Source organism: Scleropages formosus, chromosome 5, assembly GCF_900964775.1.
Source record: "Scleropages formosus chromosome 5, fSclFor1.1, whole genome shotgun sequence".
Lineage (NCBI taxonomy): Eukaryota > Metazoa > Chordata > Actinopteri > Osteoglossiformes > Osteoglossidae > Scleropages > Scleropages formosus.
Window position 1 is genome coordinate 21,294,706 of NC_041810.1, and position 26,175 is coordinate 21,320,880.

Here is a 26,175-nt window from a genome sequence, read left to right on the forward strand (position 1 = left end):
TTGTGTTTGTACATGGAGGACACTGGTATTTGCAGGGATATGCAGGTAAGAGTTATGTGTGTTGGGTTTTTTCGAGACAGGCCAAGGTCAAAACTGTAAAGGTACCAGGGGCAGCTGGCAGCGGATTTGTTAGAGCTGCTGCTTTTGGACGTAAAGGTCACAGATTTGATCCTCACCTCCAGCTGCAGTACCCTTGAGCAAGGTACTTACCCTGAATTGCTCCAGTAAAATTACCAAGTTGTATACATGGGTAAGTAACCGTAAGTACCTTAACATTGTAAGTCACTTTGGAGAAAAGTGTCAGCTAAATGAAAAAAATGCTAATATGTGGGAAGAACTTAACACCAGCTGTAGGTCCAAAGGGCCTGTGCAGAGTGTCCATGAATGGCCAGTGTATGAAATAACACAACTGTAAAATGACATTTCTCCTTTGATGTTCATCATTTACCTAAAATTTTGCAAAAGCCCCCAATCACCTCTTCCACATCCAATATATTCTGCTGCAAACTAAAGATTTGTAGTGTTTCAGCTGGTTTGACTCATCCAGTTTCAGCTAAACAGCCCTGGTGCTATGAATTTAAAATGTACCAAGTTAAAATAGTTCAACGTTCCAGGAACTTGGTTATTTTTTAATTTAAATACAGAAAAAAAATATATCATTATATTCTTTATAATATTACTAGAATGCTCAAACACGATTCACGAATAGAACTACCCATATCAATGATTATGTGGTTTTTTTTTTTTTTTGTCGGTTTCTTTCAATCCGCTGTCCAGTGCTCACATCAGTAACTCCTGGCTATTAATTATTTGCAGTGAGTGCGCGTTTGAGTGACATGTTTACAAGTGAAAAGGCTTTCTCGCTTGTTGCCTTGACGACGCCCCGATTCAATAGAAAATGTATTTAGTGTCTCTCTTTCACGCACGATTTCGTGTTGGTTTTAAGCTCTTTTCTTCAAATCCGTCCAACCAGCGTTTCGGGAACCCCGGCAGTGACACGATTAGGTCGCTCGCGCGTTCTGCCTCTCTCGAATGCGGCGGGCGACGCGATTATCCGCAGTGCCGCCTCCTGCGCCGCGCGCTCTGCGCATCCCACGAGCAGCGTCGCGACACGCGGGGCGCGGAGGCTGACGGCGCGAGACGCGCCCTTTCTCTTCTCCATCAGCGAGTGGCGCCGAGGCAGAGCTTCTCTCTCTCCCATTCGGCTTTTCTCTGCCTGGTGTGTGCAGGTGTATAGCGACACACTGCAAGTTCAAGCGCGGATAGTGGAAACGGACATTTTGCCGAAGTGGCCAGCAAATAAAACTATTATTCTTTTTCTGTTTTTTCCACTGTTTGGTCAATTTTTCCCCATATTTTGGAATGGTTGTCGTGACTAAATGCGTGTGGTGTAGCGACGTCGTGTCCCTGGCATCTGCGGCGTGGCCGTAGGAGGAGAAAATCGTCGCTGCAGCCTCGTTACCCATCAATCTCCTCGTTCGCTCGCGCCCTCCCTGACCGGTGAATGGGCTGTGCGCTCGGTCATCGTCTGCAGTCACGTTAGAAAGTCATCGCTGGAAGAAGATGGCGGACAGGGCCGAGATGTTTTCGCTCTCCACCTTCCATTCGCTTTCTCCTCCGGGATGCAGGTAAGGCTCGAGACGGCCATCGCGGGGAGCGGGAAACGCCCGCGCCACAGGGCTGGGCTCGAGCGCCGGAGCGCGCGCCTCCTGTCCTCGAGAGCAGCGTCGTGCAGCCGGGGCGGCTGATAGCGCTGCGGGGGGGTTTACCTCGACGCATCTTTCTCGCGCTGTTCCGGTTGTTACTCGGCCCTTTTTGCAAGGGCTTACAGTGAAGCAGTAACAGCGCAGGCAGTGTCGCTTTGCGTACGGGGGTGTTGGTGAAATAACAGTACAAACCGAGAGAGAGAGAGAGAGAGAGGACTGAGGCGGCGGCGTCCTTCGCCTCAGAGCCCCGAGGGCCACCTGTCTCCGGGCTCCCGCTTGACTCATGATGGAGGACGACGCCCTTCTGGAAAGAAAGGAAGCTTGTCCCGCTTTTTACTTCTGCGCTCACTACGTTTGACTCGCCTCCTACCACATTTTAGGCTATCCGTGTAGTCATTTCAAGCATTTTTTTAACAGTTCGATAATTGCTCTGTCTGTGCTGTGGCCGCGAGGCGTGTTCAGGGCGCCTGTTCGCTAGTTTTAACTTAACTTAAGCGACTCTTCTTTACTTCACGTGCTCCACGTTTCCATCTTTCCAATGTGGGAAGAAATGCAGTTTTCCCATTTTCATACCAGGGGGTCCAGGAAGAAAACTCAGGTGAAAACACTTGCAGTAACTAACTCTTAACCACTGGGCTGTAATTTCTAATGGAAGCTGAAGCAGTCACCTGAAACATATTTTTACCATTTTACCAAACCAGCAAAAAAAAAAAAAAAAAAAAACCACCTGAATGAATGTTCCTCCACACGGTGTTATAAACCAGGCTTTCGGAAAAGCTCTGGTTTCCTGTCCATCTGATTAAAAAAAGACTTCTGTAAACATGAAATACAGACCCCTGAACTGTGGCTCTGGAACACAATCTTCTGCTTTAAAGCCCCTAAAATTCAGTTACACTTTTGCTGGTGGGCTCAGCACCATTATTCCTGATAAAGGAGTAAGGAGAGCTTTGTTTAAATAGCATTGAGAATGACCTTGGGTAAACTGGAGAAAAACAGCCCAGTCAATGGGACTGAAGACTCCCTGTTTAAGGAAAAGGTGTGGGAAAACAACATACACCAAGAAAGAAGCTATCTTCGTGCACTTAGGGGGGGAAAAAAATCTGAATTATGTAACATGTAAATAGATTTTAATGGGGTGGTTGAGAGCAGAAGGTCGACCTCAGATGATCTCTTCCACGAAATGAGTGAATAATTCTGTTTTGGCAGTACTGCAAAGGCTATGGTTTTATATGTGTTCTGAGAAATTCTGGAAAGCCTTACACTGAGCAGCAGTTATTGTATCAGGTATTTTGAAGTGAAATACAGTATCTTAGTGAAGCACTCAACTGATACTGTATGAATATAATGGTGGCAAAATGAATAAATCATCACAGTGTTGATTACCATTTTAAATCACACGAAAGGTGTCAGGTAATAAAAGTACTAGAGAGCATCACCCCTTTTTGTTGACAGTTTAATGATAGCAGTTCCAGAAGTTACTGTGGTGTACTGTATTGCAGGAATATTAGAAGTAATACATGGAAAATAATCTGATTTTTTAGATGAGTGTTGGTAAAGTTTTGACGATTTCTGGCTTCTACTGATCTTAAGTCTGTTTCTCTGCAACATATACTGCAAGGCTTGTTCCAGGAGGCTGCCTTGATTTGTCATTTTGTTTTTCTCTTATGTCAGGATTTCTCTGAGTAATTCCTTTTGTGGCATCTTATTACTGAATCTGCTGAATTTGTTCTTGTATTTATTCATTTAGCTGACACCGTTCTCCAATAGAGTTTGTAAGGCTCATATAATTTTTATTGGAGCAGTTTAGGGTAAGTACCTTGCTTAAGGGTGTTACAGGAATCAATGGGACTGGAACCTGCAGCCTCTCAATCTGAAGAGCGTAGCTCTTACCACTACTTCACTGTCTGCCCCCTTATTCTGGGAGCTGTGCTTACCTATGCCTTTTGAGATTTTGTATACTTGCTAACATGAGATGTGTTCACATTCATAAAGTTGTAGGAAAGACTTGCTTGTACAGTAGAAATCCTTCATAAAGGAAGATAATGCATTGTGGGGGGGCAGAGGACTCCCTGGAGTTTACCAGTTGTCTTGCTCGTTCTCTTTTAATGGGAGCCCATAAATTTCATCCTTTTGAAGCCAGCAGGATCCTAGAATTGGGAAGCAGTTGATAAAGCAGGCTGGCAAATAAGAGGCTTAAAGAAAACACATAAACAAACAGCTGTCAGGTTTTTCTGCATTGCTCGGTAAAGAGTTTATTACTGGCGTGTAGGGTGACTTTTTGTGTTTTGTAAGCATCTTATAGATTTGTTTAACCACAAGTCATTTTGTTGCTTTTCCAGTCTATATTTTGTTTTCAAAGAATGTCAAATGATACTGCTTAACATTTGCATAATCTTGGGAAATAATTCTGGCCAAAAATCTCCTTTCAGATCCGTGATATTCGTGTTTATATTTCAGACATCTAGAAGCTGGAATTATTTAATCTTGTTGAAGTCATATCTTAGACTCTCTTCTTCCTGCTCTAGAAGAGTTTTCAGTATTGAAGGTATAATAACGAAATCAGGGTATACAATAGATCAAAATGACAGGATCTGTAAAATCCCTAGATGTGTCTTTGCAGCAAAGGAAATAATTCACTCCACTTTTTTCCATTTTAATCACAGTTGCATTATTTTTGATAATTTTACGTAATATAAATTCATCATAGAGGGGGGTGCGGTGGCGCAGTGGGTTGGACCACAGTCCTGCTCTCCGGTGGGTCTGGGGTTCAAGTCCCACTTGGGGTGCCTTGTGGCGGACTGGCGTCCCGTCCTGGGTGTGTCCCCTTCCCCCTCTGGCCTTACGCCCTGTGTTGCCGGGTAGGCTCCGGTTCCCCGTGACCCCGTACGGGACAAGCGGTTCTGAAAATGTGTGAAAATAAATTCATCATCGCTTTAATTAACATATTAATGTAAGATTATTTGTTGTTATAAGTACATTTGCGTGTGCACAATAGAAGCATTTTTATAGGGGTATAGTAAGTAGGCGCATCTGTGGCAGTGTGATGCAAGTCCCAGTCCGTTGTTACTGCATGCAATAAGACAATGGCCTACTGATGGAGGTTCTGCATAGTGCTGCTGTCGAACCCATCCCTGAAAACAAAGTCTCTCCTGGAAAGCCGTCCTTTATTCCAGATCAAAGCATCACATCTCTAAACAGCTTAGCGGAAGTGAGATACGTGAGATGGGAGCACTGTGAGTCAGAAAAGCACTCAGTATTGCAGAAGACAAGTCAGATCTGCAAAATAACTGTGAAATTACATTGTATTTTCAATACACCTAGGAAGGTGATGATACTGCACATTGTAAGCAGATACTTCATAACTGGTTTGTGATACCAAGAGCTTTTTTGTCAGTGAGATATTTTGTAGTTGGAATGCTTTACAAATTTGTCAGTGAGTATATGACATTGAAACTAATAGGATGCTTGTGCTTTGACTGAATTGTGGGTGTACACCAACTCCAGCTTTCACAAGTAATGAGGAGTAGTGGGGCTAATGATGGTGAAGTTTGTAATGTCAGGTGTGTAGTTAAACTTAGTGGAAATGCAGTGCTGCTTTGGTTAAGTAAGACATGAAGGCACTTGGATTCTGCAGCTGTTAAGTCGGTACCTGTATATGACTTACCCAAGCTCACATGCTCAGTTATCATCTACCTTAGGAAGTATATCTGGATGTCTTGTTGGTATCAGACTTAAATCTAAGAATATTATCCCACTCTAGCACGTGTCAAAGTGCTCTGCGTGACACGGCTGGAACTGTTGCAGAAACCGAGGAGTCCTTGCAATTTGGTTTCAGCATTTGGCCCGTCTCTTGCTGGATGTTTCAAGATTTCTGGTCATTTGGGCTGGTGACTCATTTCCATTCTCCATGTTGAAACTATAACACCAGAATACACCACCTGCATCCCATTGGATGTTTTAGCTGGACTTTAGATGGAATGCACTTCGCAGTAAACATTGTTTATCTGTTAAGTAGAAGGTTCTGGTAGAAAAAATAACATAGCACGGATGTAACTTATAATTGAGAAACAATCCTTTTTTTTTAACGCCACCATACTTCATCAGTACTTCAAGGAAATTTGTGGCCATGGTTTTAATTGTTTCTTATATGCGCAGGTATTACATTGGTAAGCTCCACCTGCTTAGAAGAGCTTGGATGCCTATCGTAGGTCCCCCACAGCTAGGCTGTTATTGGTTGTGGCCTCAGGATTCCACTCACGCTGATTTCCATGACGATGGTTGGTGTGTGGGCGCAGTTGATACCTCAGAGTTAAACGCTGTTGTCAGTCACGGACTGATGGTGAAGTCAACATGTCCTATGACTTCTGTTGTTTGCTTCTATTGTAAATGCAAACCTGTGTACTTTGCACCATATTGTCTGTGCCAAAACCCAGGAAAATAAGTCTTTCCACCCTTTGTAGCCCAAATAAAACCCAAGAATGTGTGGCAGACTTCCCCCTTGTGGGATAAATAGCTTTTTATAAGCACTTTTTCTTAATTCATAAGTTAATTCTCTGCATCCTTTCCTGCCAAATGTGTGGCTTTTGGATGGTACAGGCAACATTACCTCATATTGCTCCTGTCTAAGTGGAACACTGGCTGGCATCTTCAGACATCGTGGTGGTTGAAGTCGCTCCTGATTGGTTCCTGTTGAAGGACCAAGCACTGACCTTTTACATATTTTTATCTGCATTGCATGATTTCCTATAGTCATTTGGGCAGACTTAGCCCAAGCACAGTGTGCAGAGGGTACATGGAAAACAGCCTTTTTTCTGCACACCGTCTGGTATCAGCTCATGTATTATGAGAGCATTTGACATGGTGTCTTAGCTGAAAAATAAGCCTTTTGACATTTGTGAAATTGCAGTGTTGAGATGAACAGCAGATTTGAAACTGTGCTGCGGTTGATTGTCACCATGTGCCGTGACATTGGTACTTTGCAGATGAGCTGTACTGCTTTTAGGAGGATCTCGGCCTTCAGAGAATAGACTGAACTCTGTTACTGAGACACACTAGGGCAGTATAGCTCCACTGTGCCATGTTTACTCAGCCAGGAGATGTTTTTAATTCATATTTGTCATCTGAATTTAGACACAAAATGCAGTAATCGTTTCAGTTCTTAAATGAACTAGATTAATGTTATGTAATATTTACGTGTGCCCTGCATCACTTGCAATTTTTCATTTATTGAGCTGAGAGACATATCAGTTAAGCCACTAAACACAAAAACAGTTGGCTGCAGTATGGTGAATTCATATATGTATTATACCCAACAACAAGGTGTGGGTGTAGGGGGTCTGGTAATAACACTGAAAGGCACAGTACAGCCTCTCTGTTTCCATGGTAGTTGCAAGCTCATTTTTTTCTCTCTGTTTATCAGAATTAGGCAGGAATAAATCTCCTTAATGGTAGATATTATTACAGAACATGTCCTGGATTCGAGCCTCTGCTCCAGATGCTGTTCTGTATAATCCATGTGTTTGTCCCCCTGGCACAAGAAGTATATATTCTCAGAAAATGTGTGTCCACTTTTGTGCTTTGTGAGAGGTAAAGGACACTTCTGCGCAAAGTTAGGTTCTTTCTCTGCTGGTCCTAGATTTGAATTCATTGTCTTCAGATATTGCCTGTGGCTTTAGCTTAGTAGGACACGCAGGAGGATGGATTTACATTTGGGTAGAATTTATTAAGCATTTTTGGCAACATACATGACAAATTGTTTCCGTAAAGCAAATAATACAGTTGTCAATAATAACAAAGGTGTAGTCACAGTTAGGGGACACAGGCTTCTTATAAAAGACACGCCTCCAGAATATGAGCAACCAGTCTTTTCTAAGCGCCTGAATGAAGGTTGGAGAAGGCTATTATAGCTATGTCTGAGGGTGTGCTGAATCCATTACATTATCCCTTAAATAGTGACATTGGTGTTTTTTTTTAATTAATTAAATATCACTTCTACAAATATTTGGATGAGCTACAGTCTGATGTGTTGACTTAGTGAATGACCGAAATGTGAACCCTGGTAAGAAACATATGGATCAAATCAATATTTGAGCTTAAATATACTTTGGAAAAATCCCCTAAAAAAGACCTGGGCTAACTATCTGACTGTCAGTCAGTCTGTCTGTCGATACACACTTTAAATATAAGGGGAACTGAAGCAGCTTATGTATAGGATTTTCTTTGCTGGTTTTGCTCATTGCATTGCAGCCTTGTAGATTTATAAACACAATTATGTTATGCTATATTTTTAAATCAGTGTATTTAAATTGACACTTGTTTTAGAGTTATCGATATATAAAATTCATATAAATTTTTTTTGGAGTAATTCTTCTGACTTGATTTCATATGCGAATAGTGTTTAGAATACAATATATTGAAACTGACCACCTGTTAGATGCTGAAATGTGGCAGGGGTACGGCTGTGATGTTTTAACAGTTTCTGGGAGCTGGGCACAAGGGTAGTTCTGACTTGTAGAACAGTTTACAACATTTTTATAAGATAAACATCTGCAGACGGTCACTCATTTCAGACAACTGACAAAGTAATAATGTGCTGATTTTTGTAGCTGGACTTAATTTCCTAGAATCACGTGTCTGCATTCAAATCTCTCCTTCTGTTGATGTAGTGCACTCTTTGTATTTTTCGCTCAGATAAAAGTTGCTTTGGACAAAACTAACTGCTAAATGATGACATGTAAATAGGGATGTTCCACATTACGGGAAACAGAATTTTATAGGTTCATATTTCTGTGTGTAATTTACATTGAATGTAGTAAACAAATGATTGTAGCAGTAGTATCAATTTTTTTGATGGTGAGCTGATAGAGTATTATCAGTTTTAAGACTTTTTCATGTCTTTCTGTTTTAGAGAAAGGTTTGTTCTCAATTGGCAATTTCTGAGAAGAGAAATGATGCATGCTAAGTTTGCTCTCCTTAAATACTGAAGAAGCAGACAAATAAGACTGGGACTGATATTTTCCTGATTCCTGATATGGTATTTCTGTTTGGAAATAGGTATTGTAAGTTATCATAAACACTTGGAGTACAGTTGGTTGTGAGTTATGAGGACTGAAGGCAAAAGGAGACACATAATACGCAGCATTGCTTCCTGGACAACACAAGTAGGAACAGGGAAACCTAAACAAATGCTTATTTTCAGATTGACACTAAGTAGTCTTTTTTAAAACTGGAAGGATAAATAGATAAGAAGGCATGGCATGTGCAAAAATGCAGGTACTGTTAGAATTCAGTAAGTTTCCTCATGAAATGTGATTGATGGTCTGATCTTCATATCAAGCCACTGGTATAAAGTAGCCGTTGGGTGGTGGTAGGAGGTGGGATCTCAGCATTGGCTTCATGAGTGATGGTGCAGCCTTCTTTCCTGTAGGAAAGGGATACAGGTGAGGGTGCGGTACATTGCTCGTTATCTCAACTTTCGCTACCTTTTGCAGGTCAGCCCATGACATAAGCCTGGAGGAGTTTGATGATGAAGACCTATCGGAGATCACAGATGACTGCGGGATTGGGCTTAACTACGACTCTGATCCCTACGAGAAGGTGAGCAAACGTTCTTTTACACTGTCTTCAGGGTGATGTGAGAGGAGAGGAAGGTTGCTGCTGGCTTTACAGTTTCCTACTGTTGCAGTGATGATTGATGCCATTGTTGATGTAGGAAATACCACGTACATAGTGTCAGTGATGCAGATGTAATCTGCAAAGTTGTGTAATAAACAAATGCAGCATTTATGTACATAAATTATACGTGACATAAATTATAGAAAAAAGGCAGTTGTTCCAAGCCAATGGGTCCTCATCAGATCACCTGCTGCAAGCACTTTCTGATGTAATTGTACATGATTATCCAAGGCGGTGGAACATATGGGCTCGATTGATTGTCCTGCGTGGCAGTAGAAGGCAGTTCTTTATCTTGTGTGTACAAACACTGAACTAAATCTAATTAAGGTTTGACAGCAGATCTGCCATGTGCATTGTGCCTCACGCTGTTACGTAAGAAGCTCAGCAGGTTATTTTTACCTCCTGTGCGATCACAGGAGCTGTATAGAATATATTGCAGAATGTTAAACTTCTGCTTCATGATTCATGGTTTTAGAGATGAATGAGATGGATTTTTTGTGAGATCAGGACACAAGTATTAAACAGCTGATATCAAAAGAGTTGGATAATATACTTCACGTGTATGTAGAGTGGGGGGCGCGGTGGCACAGTGGGTTGGACCACGGTCCTGCTCTCTAGTGGGTCTGGGGTTTGAGTCCCTCTTGGGGTGCCTTGCGACGGACTGGCGTCCCGTCCTGGGTGTGTCCCCTCCCCCTCCGGCCTTACGCCCTGTGTTACTGGGTAGGCTCCGGTTCCCCGTGACCCCATATGGGATAAGCGGTTCTGAAAATGTGTGTGTGTGTGTGTGTGTGTGTGTGTGTGTATGTATGTATGTAGAGTCAAGCATCTGCTTGTGCTTTCCCTTTTCTCAAACATAAAAAAACGTGCATCTGCACTGTTGTTTTTTGGGTGACTTTATAAGTCTACCAGGCTCTTAGCATTCATTTACCCTAAGAACATTTCTTCATAAAATTTCATATCCACATAAAACTCAAATGATTTTGGTAACAGACACAGTTGTGTTCAGTTAAGTCTCTTTTATTTAATCTGCATGATCATCTAGGACTGGTTCACAGGTTTGCTATGTAAAGCCAATTAGGTAGTGTTTTTCTTGATGTGGAGAGAGAAAAAGATTCTCTACACCTAGACTAAGTTAATAGAGAGCTGGCAAAATACTTGCATACGGTGAGGTTGGACAAGTAAATTATAAAATTCATATGTCTGTAATAGAGAAGCATCCATGAGGTCTAACACTGTATGTGAGTGACAGAGAGAGTGGGTTCTACTGATGTATGGATGAGCGACCCATTGCAAGTAGTGTATCTAGCAGTGTAGTCACCTTGGTGAATAAGGTGTGTGGGCTGATAACACTAAATAGAGTTCATTGGAAGTCACTCTGGAAAAAATCATCAGCTAAATAAATAAATGTAAATCTAACTCACGAGCCTCTGTTTTCCTAGAAGTGAAGTTTGGATGGGGATTACATACTGTGGATAGTCCATTGAGCTTGGTGACCCTTGGCACTTACACCTGTCCGGGAGATGAAAGTCCTGGCAGGCATCCACAAGCAGAGTGCTGAGAGCCTTACAAAGCGGGCATATCAGACAGGAGCCTAGACAGGATTTATACACCTCCACCGATGGTCCACCTCCAGGCAGGGCTTGCAATGGAAGCATCTGAAGCCATGACAGTGATGATGGGTGTCTGCCTGTTTATATATTGTGTAGAAAAGAAAGCAATCCAGGATATTTTCTTGACAGCATTCTCAAGGAAGGCATGTTAGTGGAAGGTTGGTCTGTCTTCAGCCCTGGCCCACTTAGGCTTCCCCCTGGCAATCAGCAGACACCTGCTTCCCCTACGCAGTGTAGACATTTCGTCACCATGCTGTGTTACTGCGGCTGTAGCAAGGGATCAGGGAATGCAGCTCTGCAGAGCTTCGCCAACAAGCGCTATGATATTCAGAAGAGAGGATCGGTGGTATGGGGATAAGACACTTAGCTCTTCTATAATGCAATCCTGTAAAACAGACAATAGTTGTAAAAGCTTATGAAAATAAACACAATGGGCATATTATTCTGGATATTTTACCAAACAGCATTTTTTTGCCTCCCGCTCACATCATTGTCCTTTTTAAAAGGTTTATAAAAATAGTCTTTTATTCATCCCTGACAAAAAGATAACCCCTGTGAAGATAAATAAGCAAGTTGATGAAGAGGTGTAATTTTATCAGAGCCAATGGCAGTACTTATACTGCTGACCAGTAAAAGGGAGAGTATCTCTGTTCGACTTGTTTCCGGATCCCTGTACGCCTTATTTAATCTCAAGTCTTTCTGACTGTTTCTGCAATGTCAGGTTAAATTTGTTACATAGTGAGCAGCATTCACTAATCAGTATTACTGGCTGAAACCTGCCACATCAGAGCTACATTTTGCTGAATTTTTCCTGTCATGTCACAGTATATGAACTGCACCTTTGTTCATACATATTCTGTCTGTCTGTCTGTGTATCTTTTAGTCATATGAACAGCAACTACACACACACACATTTTCAGAACCGCTCGTCCCATACGGGGTCACGGGGAACCGGAGCCTACCCGGCAACACAGGGCGTAAGGCCAGAGGGGGAGGGGACACACCCGGGAGGGGACACACCCAGGACGGGACGCCAGTCCGTCGCAAGGCACCCCAAGCGAGACTCGAACCCCAGACCCACCGGACAGCAGGACCGTGGTCCAACCCACTGCGCCACCGCACCCCCTACATGAACAGCAACTATTATAATAATAATAATAATATTATTATTATTATTATTATTATTATTATTATTATTATTATTATTATTATTAATAATAACAACAACAACAACAAGTTGTATATGTTGTGGGGGCACGGTGGCGCAGTGGGTTGGACCGGGTCCTGCTCTTCAGTGGGTCTGTGGTTCGAGTCCCGCTTGGGGTGCCTTGCAACGGACTGGCGTCCCGTCCTGGGTGTGTCCCCTCCCCCTTCGGCCTTAAGCCCTGTGTTACCGGGTAGGCTCCGGTTCCCCGTGACCCCGTATGGGACAAGCGGTTCTGAAAATGTGTGCGTGTGTGTGTGTATATGTTGTCGACTACTTTTGCCATGAAACTGTTACAATTAATGAATTAATACTAACACTACTAATGCTAATAATATTGTGAATACAACTGCCTGTGAATTTGTGAATACAAATACCTTATGATTACAACTGGGGTCAGAAATATGTTTGTACCTAACATCCAGAGTCACTTTTACCACTAAAATCAGCGACTAACAGGTTTTATCCATTTATATAGCTGTATATTATACTGGGAAAATCATGTCAAGTGTTTCATTCATCGTTAATGTAACTGGCAGCCTTTAAGATATGTTTAAATCCATCCCCACTGCACTACAGTTACTGCTGCACATGTGGACTACAACTGCAGATTGGTGATGAAAGTCTTGTACCTTTCAGTATTATGTGGGTGTAACTTCTCTCTGAACTTCAATTATGCTGTATTATAAGTTTTGAAACATAGGTGTACAGCTCACTTTATGGGATATATGACACATGGATGAAAGGAGAGGTCTTGTTGAAACATTGCCATGCTTTTAGATAGAGAACCATCTTAACTGTGCCTTGGAGAACTTTAGAGTCTGTAAAGAGGGACATTTTTATCTTGTGTCATCCTCAGATTGGTGTCTTTCTTTCTTCTGGAAAGCATGAAATGCCTGTTTGTCACATCCTGAATTTTTACACCTCCTAAATTTTTTTTTTTTTTTTTTTTTTCTTTCTCCTTTTTCCCTTCCCTAGAAAAAAAGTGTATAATCTTGATCTGGCAGTCATCAACTTCAGTGCATACACACAGAGTGTGCATCAGACAGCATTATTTGAAAACTGCCTTTGTATTCTCTTTGATGTGAAAGAGGGGATTTAATCTTTTCACAGCAGCATGAGTAAATACATAAGATGAGAGATGAGTACTGGTTGTTATATAATCAGTATGTTACTTTGTTTGATTAGGCATTAAGCAACAGTAGTTTCGCAGCTCTTCTCCTGATATTGTCTGCATATACAAAGAGTGACCGACTTGCCATTTCTGCATTTGTGAAGAGAAGTAATACAACAACAGTACTGTTTAATAAAATCAGCCTGCCAACTTCAAATAATCTCTTCTAAACTAAGTATCTCCTTTAGCTGCCTGCATTAGACCTGTCATCAAAGACAGTTAGAGCTAACATGTCAGACTAGGACATTTTCTGTGGTGCATCCAGCTTTATTCTTCTTCCTCTACAGCCCCCTTATTTATTTCATGCTAAGTTTTCTAAGGCTCTTCAGCTTCTGCATATATGGGAAGCAGTCTTGTGTTCTTTATCAATATGCTTATACTATTCATTTTTCATGGATGGGAAACTAATTTTAATTCCTGACAAGGTTTCTTTTTCACTCAATCAGCAGTGGAGATGTGCTTGCCTAAGGATCGGTTGCATAAAACCACTGCGGTTTGGGGCAAATGGCTTGTCCTTTGGTTTCTAAGGAAACTGGAGATAGCGAATGAATTGACTTATAAAGCAGGGTAACGCTTTTTCCACTTTCACCCGGGATCCACATTTTAAAGCCTTCAGTTTAACTTTATTCTCAAACCATGAAATTATCATCAGTCTTTATTTGCGGTCTTTCTCACGACTATCCGCCTGCCCTTTTTGTTCATTCATTCATTTATCTTCAGTAACTGCTTGTGCAGTGCAGGGTTTCAGTGGTCCAGAGTCTATCACAGAGGCATATGTTGTGAAACAGGATACACTCTGGACAGGATGCCAGAGCAATAACACACTCATTCACTCACATATACACACACTGAGGGCAATGTAGAATCTGAAATTCATTTCTTTGGACTGTGAGAGGAAACCAGAGGATCTGGGTGTAACCCAAAGGAACATGAGGAGTACATGCAAACTCTGCACAGATTTACCCAGATGCAAACCAGTGTCCACATTTATGCATGCTGCATTTTACTGTTCAGTGACATCATTCAGCTATTCTCTGATAAAAAGACTGCTTGTAAGCTGAAATCTTTTTTCATTGCTTCCTGTGGCCATCTGTGCAACATCTTGTCATACGTAGTTTGACACAAAAAGTCATCTCGCTCACCTCTCTGTATGGTGCTAATGAGAACAGGTATTTTAAAGGTTGCAAACTGACCAAAGGAATACAGCCGCTGATTTCAATAACAGGTTTTTTTTTCACATTCCAATGGATCCATTAGTCAGCAGAGCTCCACCTGAGACCATTGGAGTACTTTGGAATGGGGTAATGGAGTTTTCAAAGGTGGTATGTTTATTTCCTGAAGGAGCTCTCAGTTCTCTGATGAGAAGAGTTCGTTGCTTTCTTGCTGAAGTCAAAAACTTCAGAACTCATTGAAACTACCAGATTTCTTTCGTTTTCTTTGTCGCACTTTCTCCATTGTTTTTAATGGTTTCAATTTGAATGCTTTGGCATTTCTACAATTCCCTGAGCATATTGTGTATGTAGTTCACAGTGCAAATATGAGCTATTTAAAGGTGTAATCCAGGTAAATGGCTCCCAGACACAAAGCAAGGAATCTGGCCTTTCCATAGTTCTGAGCATGAAATGAGTCCATAGGAACTGGGCTGATGGCAGCTGGGGCTCTAAGTGCACGTTGTCGGAAGTAGGCAACATTGGGAGTAGTTATTGGACTATGCTAATTGAGCAATTGTGCTTCTTTTTCTCCCCACTCCTTCCTTTTCTCCTGTCTTTTCATCTCAATATACATTTGTTACTCTCTCCTCTTCAATCTCTCCTTCTAATCGTCTCTACTTTCAATTCTTTTCTTTATCTCACCTTTATCCCTTCCTATTTTTCCTTCTCTTCTTCCCCCCCACCCTCTTTTTCACTGCCCTCCCTCCCCCCACTCTATTGTTCTTCCCCTCTGCAGGACTGTCTTATACTGGAGAAAAATGACCACCACCCTGTCTGCTCCTTTCAAGATGATTTCCAGGAATTTGAGATGATTGATGATGATGATGATGAAGATGAAGATGAGGAGCAAGAAGAGGGGGAGAATGAAGGGGATCCTGAGGCTCCTCCCAGTCCATCAGCTTCCCCACCCCTATCTCCAACCACAGGCACGCTGCAGAGAGGACGACCAACAACCTTGAACCTGGCCTCTGCATTGTCACAAGTGAGCAGTCCATATCTGAGCCAGACCCCTAACTCAAGTTATACCCAGAAGCCTTGGTGCTTATACCGAGGAAGAGCAGCGCTGACTGATTTAGTGACTGCTGGTCACCAGGAAGTGGTTGCTGTGACTGATACTGATTTCACTCTTTTCCCAGGATTCCCTTAACAACAACAATAGCAGTGTCTCACCACACAAAGCAAGCTGGCAGGAGTCTCTTCACAACCCTGCCTCAAATGGTAAGTAAGTACACTGAATGTTGTGGTGCAAAATTACCACATTCTTAGTCTGAATGCTGGTGTCAGTACCTTATTTAGCTGTTTTTCACAGACTAACATTCCAGTCAATATTTAAGATGACTTGGTAAAATACAGTAGTATCATTTTGGATGAAAGTATAAAAATAACTAAGACATGAAATAATAACTAAAGTAAAGGATTTCTCTGAAAAAGCGATTTTATTCCATAAAATGTATGTACATATTGATTTCATGTCCTCTCTGATAATGCTGTTCAAGGAATAGAATATGTTTTTGCCTCTGATGTAGGTATAATCTCAGACATACTGAAGAGTGCCCTGTGACACTGAACACTGAATCAAAGAAAATCAATTGTTTTTAGTGTGATTGAGCCAGGCTAAGTTGCTGAAAGATGTCATATAGGAGTTTTAATGGTGGTGTTGTGTTTGAATGTAACATATTTGGGGTCTTTATCTTATCATTGTAGGTTGCTTGTCTCCAACCCATTCTTGCCTTGAGGATGGTGCCCATGTGAACAGCCAGTGTGCACCTGCACCAGGTTTGGGGTCCCAAAGCAAAGGTACACCCCAAAAACAGTGTGTGGACAGTGGGCGCACAGGGTCGCCCCTCAGACCCCTGCTGTACGACTTTGAGGGCAACAGACGGGAAAGGCCAGAATACGGTAAAAAGATGTGTCACCTGCCTGTGGAAGATCACAACATGAACATACTCTCGTCACCGCCATCCCCACTGTATTCCTCCTTCCCTGACAGCTGGATTTCGCCTAAACACTGTCTCTCTCCAACAGGGTCTTTTGGTCAACATAAAATGTCCAGCGGCTCAGACCCTGAAGCAGAACCTAGTGTTGATGCTGGTGGTCCGGGTGCGAGCATCCCGGCCACTGACGACGTGTCTGAGCACTCTGGCGTTGACCATGACCTGAGCAGTGACTGTGCCGAAAGGTGGCCAGGCCGATCTAGACAGGCTAATGATACTTACACTGTCATCACCGAGTCTGCCGTGGACCCAGAGTTAGAGAATGACATCACTTTAGACTGCACCAGTAGGTGCCTTTCATCCACTGCTCCTGCTTATAGCCAGGCTGGAACCCCTCTGTCGGATGAGGAACTTGACAGAGATTTTGATGTAGATGTAGCCCTTATGTGCAAAGAAAGCTATGAACTGGTTTGTAAAAAGGATGGTGACTCCTCTTATGTGGAGTTTCCTTCCATTGAGCATTGTGAACCGACGTCATTTTCTAGCTATGCTTCTTCCTCCAGTCGATCTGATGTTGAACTGGAGGAGGCTCATGCTGAACAGAACATTTGTGCTCAAAGTCATCCCTCTACTGGCTCCAGTGAGTCCACCTCACCTTCTTCTGATCCAGGCATTGCTGACATGAACAGCAAAGACTGTGAGAGGTACACAGGATCGGAGCACAACAGCAACAACCTTAGCTCACCGGCATCTGACTCAGATGTTGATGGAGAACTGGAGGCTGTCTTCGCTTGTGGAGGACCGCTAGTCAATCACATGATCTCATCCATCTCAGAGACAGAGCTGGACCTAACCAGCGAAAGCAGCAGCGGTCGGTCTTCCCATCTCACCAACTCCATTGAGGAGGCCAGCTCTCCCATGTCCGAGCCAGAGGCAGAGAAGGAGCTGGTGCAGAGCAGCAGAATGAGGGGAACAAAAGCCTCCTTGTTCCCCGGGCAGTTCGAGCTCATTGAAGAGGGGCCTCCAACGCCTGAGGTCTTGACCAACCTTGATGGGGGCCAGCTGTTGATGGGTCTGCAGGGTGCCGATTCTGCAGTTCATGAGAATGCAGGTGATTTAGATGAAGCAATTCTGCCCACAGAACACAGGAAGGAGAATGTCTCCAGGCAGTTGGTGTTGGAAATTGAGCCAGAGCACAGCTTAGAGAGCTTCAAGAAGTCATTCTATCTCCCTGTGGGACCCAAACTCATGCCTGCTGTGGACGACAGTGATTGCGAGTCAGAGTCAGAATCTGAGGATGATCTGAGTGAGAATTCGGATTCCCCATGGCTTCTCAGTAATCTTGTCAACAGAATGATTTCAGAGGGCTCCTCCCCTATCAGCTGCCCAGAGGACTGCTTCAAAAGGTCTGCCTTCACCTCTGATGCAACTTCTCCTGTGTCAGACCTGGAGACAGATGCTTTGAACAAGCCTTTAGACAGCCACCCAGAAAAATCAGATGGTAGCACACTAAAGAGCCATAAGGCAATCAGTGTAGATTCATGTTCAAAAACAGGAATGGACTACAAAGATATCCTCAAAGCGACAGAGAAGACAGCTTCAGAATTCCAGCCAGATTCAGGGAAAAGCAACACCTTAAGCTCATGTCTCTATCTGAGTAACCCCTCAAATGACAAAATCATGGCAGACTTCACAGATCAAATCAGAGGCAGGATGGCAAGTGAAGGATCCAGAACAGTGTTGGATCCAGAACAGTCTCTTACTGAAGATTATCACACTACTCCCACATCAATGAAAAATCAAAATGATGTGAAGGCTAGTTCCAATAACCATGCAGCAGTGGATACTAATGACTCTGAGTCTACGTCTCTGAGTGAAGATGAGGATGACATCAAAGAGGAGGAGAACAAGGAAACAGAAAATGTAGACTTGCTGGATCACATCACAGAGGTGAAAAGCAGCCTGACCCTGGACATTCCAACTGCCCAGACCAACCACTGCTTCAGTCTAACTTACTCTATTGACAATGACGAGGACTACTTGGAGTCCCTTCAGAAGTCTCCTTTTGGAGATGGAAATCTAGAAAGCTCCCTCCCTGTCAATGGAAGTGTGAGTGAATTGGCACGGCAGCTCGATGAGTCTTTGGCGTATGACACCATGAAGTACACGCTGGTGGTTGATGAGAACGCCACACTGGAACTGGTGAGCTTGCGGCGGTGCACATCCGTTCTAAGTGATGACAGCGAGGTGTCCACACTCTGTGATGACTGCCCCCTTGGGGTTGATCCAGAGCTCTGCAGCTCCTCTGAGGACTCCTCTCCAGAGGCTGATATGGTTTTCTCCAAGAAGTTCCTCAATGTCTTTGTCAACAACACCTCTCGATCGTCCAGTAAGTAGGGAATAACTTGAAAGGAGAAAGATGTCGTACTTCATACTGAAATTTCATATCTGCTTGTGTTGGCGAATACATTAATTTCACAGAGCTTGAAGTGCAGCAGTGGCCCTTTTTGCAAATCACCCAGCTTCCCAACTTTTTTCTGTCCTGTCGATAAGACTACCATATCTTATGGCAGACTTTTTAATTGCTTGTCTCTCTGATTTTGGTTCTGTTCTCATTTTTATATGCCGTAAAAAACATAGTTGGATATCTTATTTAATCTCAACCCAGAGTGGTTTTTTTTTTTTTTTGGTAATACAATGTTCCATTAAAACAGATTAAACAGAGTGACGGATAAAAATTCAATTAGCGTTTGGCAGAAAAAAGTCTTATAATGTCACAGACAGCACTGGTGTCTTTGTGCAGTTGATATAACGATAGTACAAATTGACAAAGATTACTAAATTTCATGCCTCTTGAAGGTAAAATTTTAAAATCTTCAACAACAAAAAAAATAGGCTCTGAAACATGGAGGCTATTCTGGTTTTGATGTTGATTTTGCTTATGGCACAGGTACGGAGTCCTTTGGCCTTTTCTCATGCATGATTAATGGAGAGGAGAGGGAACAGACCCACAGAGCTGTGTTCAGGTGCGTCACTATACGAACCAGGCTGGATATGAGACCGACTGTAGAGGTAATGTTATGTATAGCTCTGAATCTCAGAAATCTTGCAGATTGCAAGATTGGGACACATGTATTTGGGAAATATTCTAAGTTGTTATAGTCTCCTACATGTATGATGGTCTATTTAACCATTTCCCTATGTCATGTACTATAAAGAGACTTAAGCAGCTAAGTGTTTGCAGTGAAGGAGAAAGATTAGCAAAATTCAGTCAAAATCCAGTGCCAAACTGGTATACAACACCAGTAAAAATTCTTTATAGTTGAGTGCTTGCTCATGTGGTCATTTTCATTAAAGATCAACTGGAACATTTTTGTGGCATCGAGAATAGGAATGCATTGCGACAGCTGTAAAATTAATTAGCTGCTTGCCCTCCTGCCTTCAAGTAAAATGAATGAGTAAATTCTTGGATGTTTCTTGACTTGGAACGCTGACAGCCTTTGAAGTTGGCAAAATCTCATTAGACTCACTCTGCTCAGAGTGGGCAGGGTATTGTCATTCCAGGGACAGAGATCTGTGATGTGGGTAGAACGAAAACGTGAAAAACAATGTTTCAGTGGAATTATTGAATCTTGGTGTTACGCCAAGACAACAGACCTGTGTTCTTGGTGATGCTGGTACAGTTTTTTGCAGTGGGAGATTGACGACTCATTTGCATTAACCTGATCCAACCATCTCAGTGTTTTTGAGTGCCTGATAAGCCCCTCACTTCTTTGTCCACTGTAGATTCATCCCCAGACATGAAGACGAGCTGGAGCTGGATGTGGATGACCCCTTGTTTGTGGAAGACGAGGAAGATGACCATTGGTACAGGGGTTACAACATGCGCACTGGGGAGAGGGGCATTTTCCCTGCCTACTATGCCCATGAGGTTGTTGGGCAAGTGAGAGAAATTCTGGGTAAGGTTAACATTCACTCACAACTCATTACTTTCAGGTACTGTTATAAAAAAGCTGTAGCTGTGTAGATCAACATAAATGTGAAGATGACCTCATGTGGTTCAACAGACCTTTAGAAGTATGTCATTCTGCAGGATATTTGCCTTGAGTGGCAGTATGACAGCAATAGCGAGTCTCATAGTTTGAATGAGCAAATATGAATTTGCAGGCTTTCAGCATAGCTTGTTGCTAAATTATATTATGGCCACGAGAACAACTGTGTTTCTAGGAGTGAAGAGGAACACAGCCTGGGTGGAGACCTTCAGTGTGCAGTTTCTTGGATCAGTGGAGGTGCCCTATCACCAGGGCAATGGCATTCTGTGTGCAGCCATGCAAAAGGTATGACAAAACAACCCACCTTAGCTCTCCGTCTGCAGTATGGGCAAAGTGTCAGAGCCTCACACCATCCATGAGCATGAGCCCATCTGCTCTGTGAATGTGGATGCGTGACCGGACATTTGATTCGTGGTGCATGAACAGAAGGGGGGGAAGGAGGGGCCAGGGGGCAAAAAAGCACATTGAAGCATTTTGCCTGGTTGCATATGCTGAGCTCCTGCTGGTCCCCCCGTTTCTGTCTACAAAGCTATGAGTCCTACGAGAGCACTGAATGGACAGCACATCAGATTTTCTAATTCATACCACGGGCACATGACCCTGAGGAAAATGTTCACATTACAAGCTATCCAGAAAATAGCAATTCAGGTTGCCCTGGATAGTCCTGGACTGGCAGCAGGGTTATCCCATATTGGGATTTACTGGCAGCTTTTTCAGTGGACACCCGTTGCAACGGGCCCAGCTGCTGAACCAGGTCAAATGCCCTCAACACTCCTTCTTGCCCTCTGCAGATCGCTACCACACGGAAGCAGACTGTCCACCTGCGGCCACCAGCACTGTGTGACCTTGAGGTCAGCCTGCAGGGTATCAAGCTGATCATGAGCCTGAATGACGAGTATGGGCTTTTGGATGAGGTGAGAGGCCGCAGGGACGTGAACATGCTGTCTAGAGGGGACACAGTCATAGCTTATGACATTACATCTGTAAAGTTTATTTTTAATGCACAACACAGCTGTTGTTTCCTGGCTGTTCTGTTTTTACTTCTTTTAGCTTTAAATTGTGCTTATGTTATTGTGCTAATGAATATATTAATCTGCATTTCGCATTCATGGCCACTGGTCTGATGTGTCAGCCAATCTTTGTCCAGTTTGACAGGTGCAGTCACTTCTTCCAGATGAAGAACATCTCTTTTTGTGGCTGTCACCCTAAGAACAACTGGTGAGTATAAGGCTAGGAGACCCTAGCTGTTAAACATCTACATTAACTACCCTGTGGTTTGTATTAGCTATCTTTTACCAGATGATTATGTGTAAAATATATACTTTATCAGAAAAATGGGTTGTAACTGAGATAATTTCAAATCTTTAACTTGACTTTTCTGTATCCCCCAGCTACTTTGGGTTTATCACAAAGCACCCAATGTTGAACCGATTTGCCTGTCACGTGTTTGTATCCCAGGAGTCCATGCGGCGGGTAGCAGAGTGTGTGGGGTAGGTTTTCAGTCACACTTGTGTGTTATCTCTGTCTCCCAGAAGATTCTAATTTAAATTGGAAAGACACATCATCAGGCCAGTCTTTCCCCAACTAATTATAGGTTGAGCTCTACTGGGTTTCAGTTATTCAAGACACCCATTTTTCATTTTTACCAGGAATCAAGATCATTCCATGGGAGTCCTGCAATGTCCTGCAAATAGATTGTTTAATATTAAAACACATGACTAATCTTGTTACCTCAGGATAGGGGGTGCTTAATAAGTGAAAATTCATGAACATATGAAGCATGTTAGAATTCATGTGAAAACTCTTCAGAATATGAAAAGCTCCTATATCATAAAGGCACTTTATATATGTATGTACAGAGTATGTTTTTATATAGAAAATGTCTTTTCATTAGGTTTTTTTTTTTTTTTTTTTTTTAAATATTCTGAAGAATTCAGGCTAAGTGAATTGCTGTTTGGGCTGTTTCATGATTCAAGAATTGATTTATACAGAAACATGTATGTCTTTGTTTATTCGTTTACAGTGTTAAGCTGCTTACAGTGATTTACCCATTTATACTGCTGGGTAACATTTACTCAAGCATTGTAGGATTAAGTACTCCAGTAGGAGGTGGGATTTGAAGCTAGTATGTCCTTTAAGTACAAGTCAGCAGCTCTCATCACTTCACTGCCTACTGCTATATGTGCTTTGTATATTAGGAGAGAATAAGGAGGGAGTGAGTAGATATCACAGGAAGCCCGTGTGACTCCCAGTGGGTTAAGGCAGACAATCAGGTCCTTGATTGAGCGATTGCTAATGAAACCAGCCTGGCTCAACTTCCCAGAAAGAGGTATAATTAGCCTTCTGAGCTGAACAGTCCAATTCTCAGCTAAGGGAAATAACTGAAACTGTTGCCTCAACTCTGTGGAGGTGATGTCATTCTTAGCACACTGTCATAAGCTGTGGTTTGTTAATGACTTTGCATCACTTCTGTTTCAGACGAGCCTTCCAGGAGTACTATCAGGAGCACTTGGAGTATGCCTGTCCCACAGAAGACATCTACCTGGAGTAAGGGACAGCCAGCCTGTCAGCCCCCCTCTTTTGACATGTTCTTCAAATACTGTACAAGGAGCTCTGTTCTCTGTTGTAAAAATACCTACACTCAGAGAAAAGACACTTGTAAGGTTTTCCAGTTCCCTTCTTTTTGGTTTCCACATATCTGCTGACCATACGGACTGCGCAGAGGTATACATAAAATGATTTAACTTTTTTACAAACCAGACAGTGATATAGAGTGACAGAAATGCATCTTTGGTAAATAAAATATCTTTTCTCTCTGGTTAAAAACAAACTAATTACATCTGACATGCATGCATGGCTTTAAGGGTATAATACTGAAACAGACATCCTCACGGAAATACATGTTAGATGAAGCAGAATAACAACTTAAAAGGTGGATGAGGTGGATTTGATTCCTACTGAAATGCACTTGTAGTTGAAGAAGAAAATGTGGTGGAGGGAAGGGACTTGAACTTACTGGCAGAGTTGGATGTCAAAATTCGGTTCAATATAGAATGTAATGTACATACATGTATAAACAGCAAGAATTAGAAATTACTCAAAATAATGTAAGTAGCATACATACTGATTTTTCACATTGCTCTGAAGTTTGAAATGATCTGTCTACGCTGAGTTTGAACCCAAAGCGCATTTTGTGTGCTTCAGACCAAAGTAGCTGAACCAGATGAGAAACATGGGGAAAATGGTCCGACGGCAGAGAAACACATACTTGGCAGTCGCTCTGAGTGGTGCAGTGGTGATTCCTACAAAACCAGGGCACACATTAAAAAGGAATTTTAATTTCAAAGCTGTAACGGTGTGCATTGCAGGTGAAACGAGGCAGCAACAGCATGCTGTGAGTAACCCCCCTACTTTGGCCTTGGAGGGATGATGTGGTCTTGTAATGGAGGCTTCTGCAGGCCTTGAAACGATCCACACACCAGACAATACAATTTCATCTTAAAGAATTACAAGTTTGATTGTTGATTGAAATAACTGTATGTGTAACAGTCTTCCCCAAAGTGCGGAAGCTGCTTCCGGTTCCTGTTCACTCAACCATTATCTTTTAATTGCACTAGTAATTGTGCTAAATTTATGCAAATAACCGTGTCCTCCAGGTACTTGGCATTTCTCTCTCTTTAGAGGCCCACAATGTCTGTAGACCTGTGGCGCTTAGGGAATTAGCTAATCCCGTTCAGTGACCAATTAAAGGTCAGCATTTTGGCCTGCTTTTCAAAGCACAGATAGGGGACAGGCTGTGGACCTACAGCTCACCTGACCACCTGTATTGGAATGAGACTTGTGTAGGCTTTTGAAAACCAGGCTGCAGGGGCATGCTTTTATGTCCCTTCTTTTTTTTTCTTTTTTTTTTTTTTAAAAAAAACCTTTCAGTTCCCCTTTCCCGTTCCTGTTGACTGATAACACTTTCTTCTGATGCAAGGCAAGAGGATTCAGCTTTTAAAGACAATTTCTAAACATAACTAGACAAAAGATGAAAAGTAGCCCCTTTGAAAGCTTCAGTGTACATACTTGTTACTGCATGTCATAATGGACTGTGTGGATTGAATGTTCCTGTTTGACCAAAAGGTTTTTGTCTGTGTAACTTTTCCTGAGAAACTTTTCTATTCCATTTCAAGTTTTGAATATGTACCACAAAATCCCCAATGCTGGAAGCCATAATAACTTAACTGACTGTTCCAATAGCTGTACCTACAAATTCATTTATTTTTGTGCTCTTGAAAAAAGGCTGGTCTAAATATACCCAAGGTTCTTTAGATGTCAGCAGTAAAGCTGAATAGATAGAAACCATCTCATTTTATGTGTTGTTCACTGCTGCACCTTAAAGCCATTTCAGCATTTTATAATTAATGGACTCATAATAACAAAATGTAAAGTCAATATAAAACACAAGTTCACATACTTTAATTCAGGAAAAGACATTATTGTTATTCATCTGCTATTTAAATTACTCTGCATCTCTTGAGGCATAACTTATTGGATAAAAAGTGTATGAAAAATATGTACAAATGAAGTAGAACAAGCTATGCACTCGATTTAGAGAACTGAATGATTTTTTTTTTTTTTAAAAAAAAAATCTAATCCGGTGTATTCCAAAGTATCCTTAAATACTTTGGAAGGCCACAACATGGCAAAGCTAAGAACTAGAATTGTGATTTTTAAACAAAGTACACAATATACCTTTGATGACACCCCATTAGGCAAATACGACAAAGAATGTAAGTGGGGACATACTTTCCCCCAAGGTTATCATGTAATGTCTGTGCTTTTGTCATGTCTTGCCTTGTACTGATTATGCATTAGTAACAGACTGGATGATATAATTCCAGCTAGTGCTATACCAACCTGAAAGTGTACAGGCTTTTTGCATGTTCATTGTTCTCTTCCTAGGCAGTCACCTTGTATGTGTGTATTTAAATGTCAGACCTATTTTTTGTTGTGTAACATTATGCATAAAACTTGATTGTGTTTAATCAATGAAACATGAGTAGATAATTGAGGCGACTACAAATTAAAGCAACAAGTAATCTTTTAAATCAAGTGTGGGTGCATACATACCAAATGCAATATGTGCTCAGCCTGCTTAGTAACAATTTGCTTTACACTATTTAATTGTTCAGTGGCAAATTCAAACTTGCCTAACTGGAATTAAAAACAATTTTAAAATTACTGTGTATTATTGTGGACTACATTGTTGGACTCAAGTCTTAACACCTACGCTTTGTTGTCTTTGTTTCAAGATAAACATTCATCTGAGTCATCTCTTCCGTCAGAGAAAAGTAAGGTGAAAAGACTGTAAAGTGGACATCTGTTGTATAGCAATGTAGAAAAAACTTTAAATCAACTTGTACAGGTAACTTTCCTATGGGGTGGGTATTGCATCGTGTTATTGTATTGAAAAATGTTTTTTTGCTTTGCATTCCCATATGATTAATCTCCATTTTGATGGAAGGGTTTCCAAATTTTCCAGTCTTCAGCAGCTACTTGTTAACCATCGTTCTCTATAGACACAGGTACAGTCTCTAATGGTGTAATTCTGGACTTCAACCTGCA

General features: G+C 42.0%; 1 protein-coding gene across 2 annotated transcripts; it reads left to right on the forward strand.

Annotated features, from left to right (window-relative positions):
* The first annotated feature begins 774 nt into the window (after positions 1-774).
* Positions 775-25,188, forward strand: LOC108921149 (C-Jun-amino-terminal kinase-interacting protein 2-like). 2 transcript variants are annotated; one of them, XM_018730472.2, is made up of 13 exons: positions 775-1,628; positions 9,197-9,302; positions 15,316-15,561; positions 15,716-15,797; positions 16,284-16,478; positions 16,605-18,902; positions 19,464-19,539; positions 20,300-20,472; positions 20,741-20,850; positions 21,357-21,479; positions 21,713-21,783; positions 21,957-22,055; positions 23,044-25,188. In XM_018730472.2, the coding sequence occupies exons 1-13, from the start codon at positions 1,564-1,566 to the stop codon at positions 23,114-23,116; spliced, it is 3,717 nt and encodes a 1,238-aa protein (XP_018585988.2). In that variant the 5' UTR covers positions 775-1,563; the 3' UTR covers positions 23,117-25,188. The 2 variants fall into 2 exon arrangements, with proteins under 2 accessions (XP_018585988.2, XP_018585987.2); XM_018730471.2 differs by having other exon boundaries at positions 16,284-18,902.
* Positions 25,189-26,175: the final 987 nt, after the last annotated feature.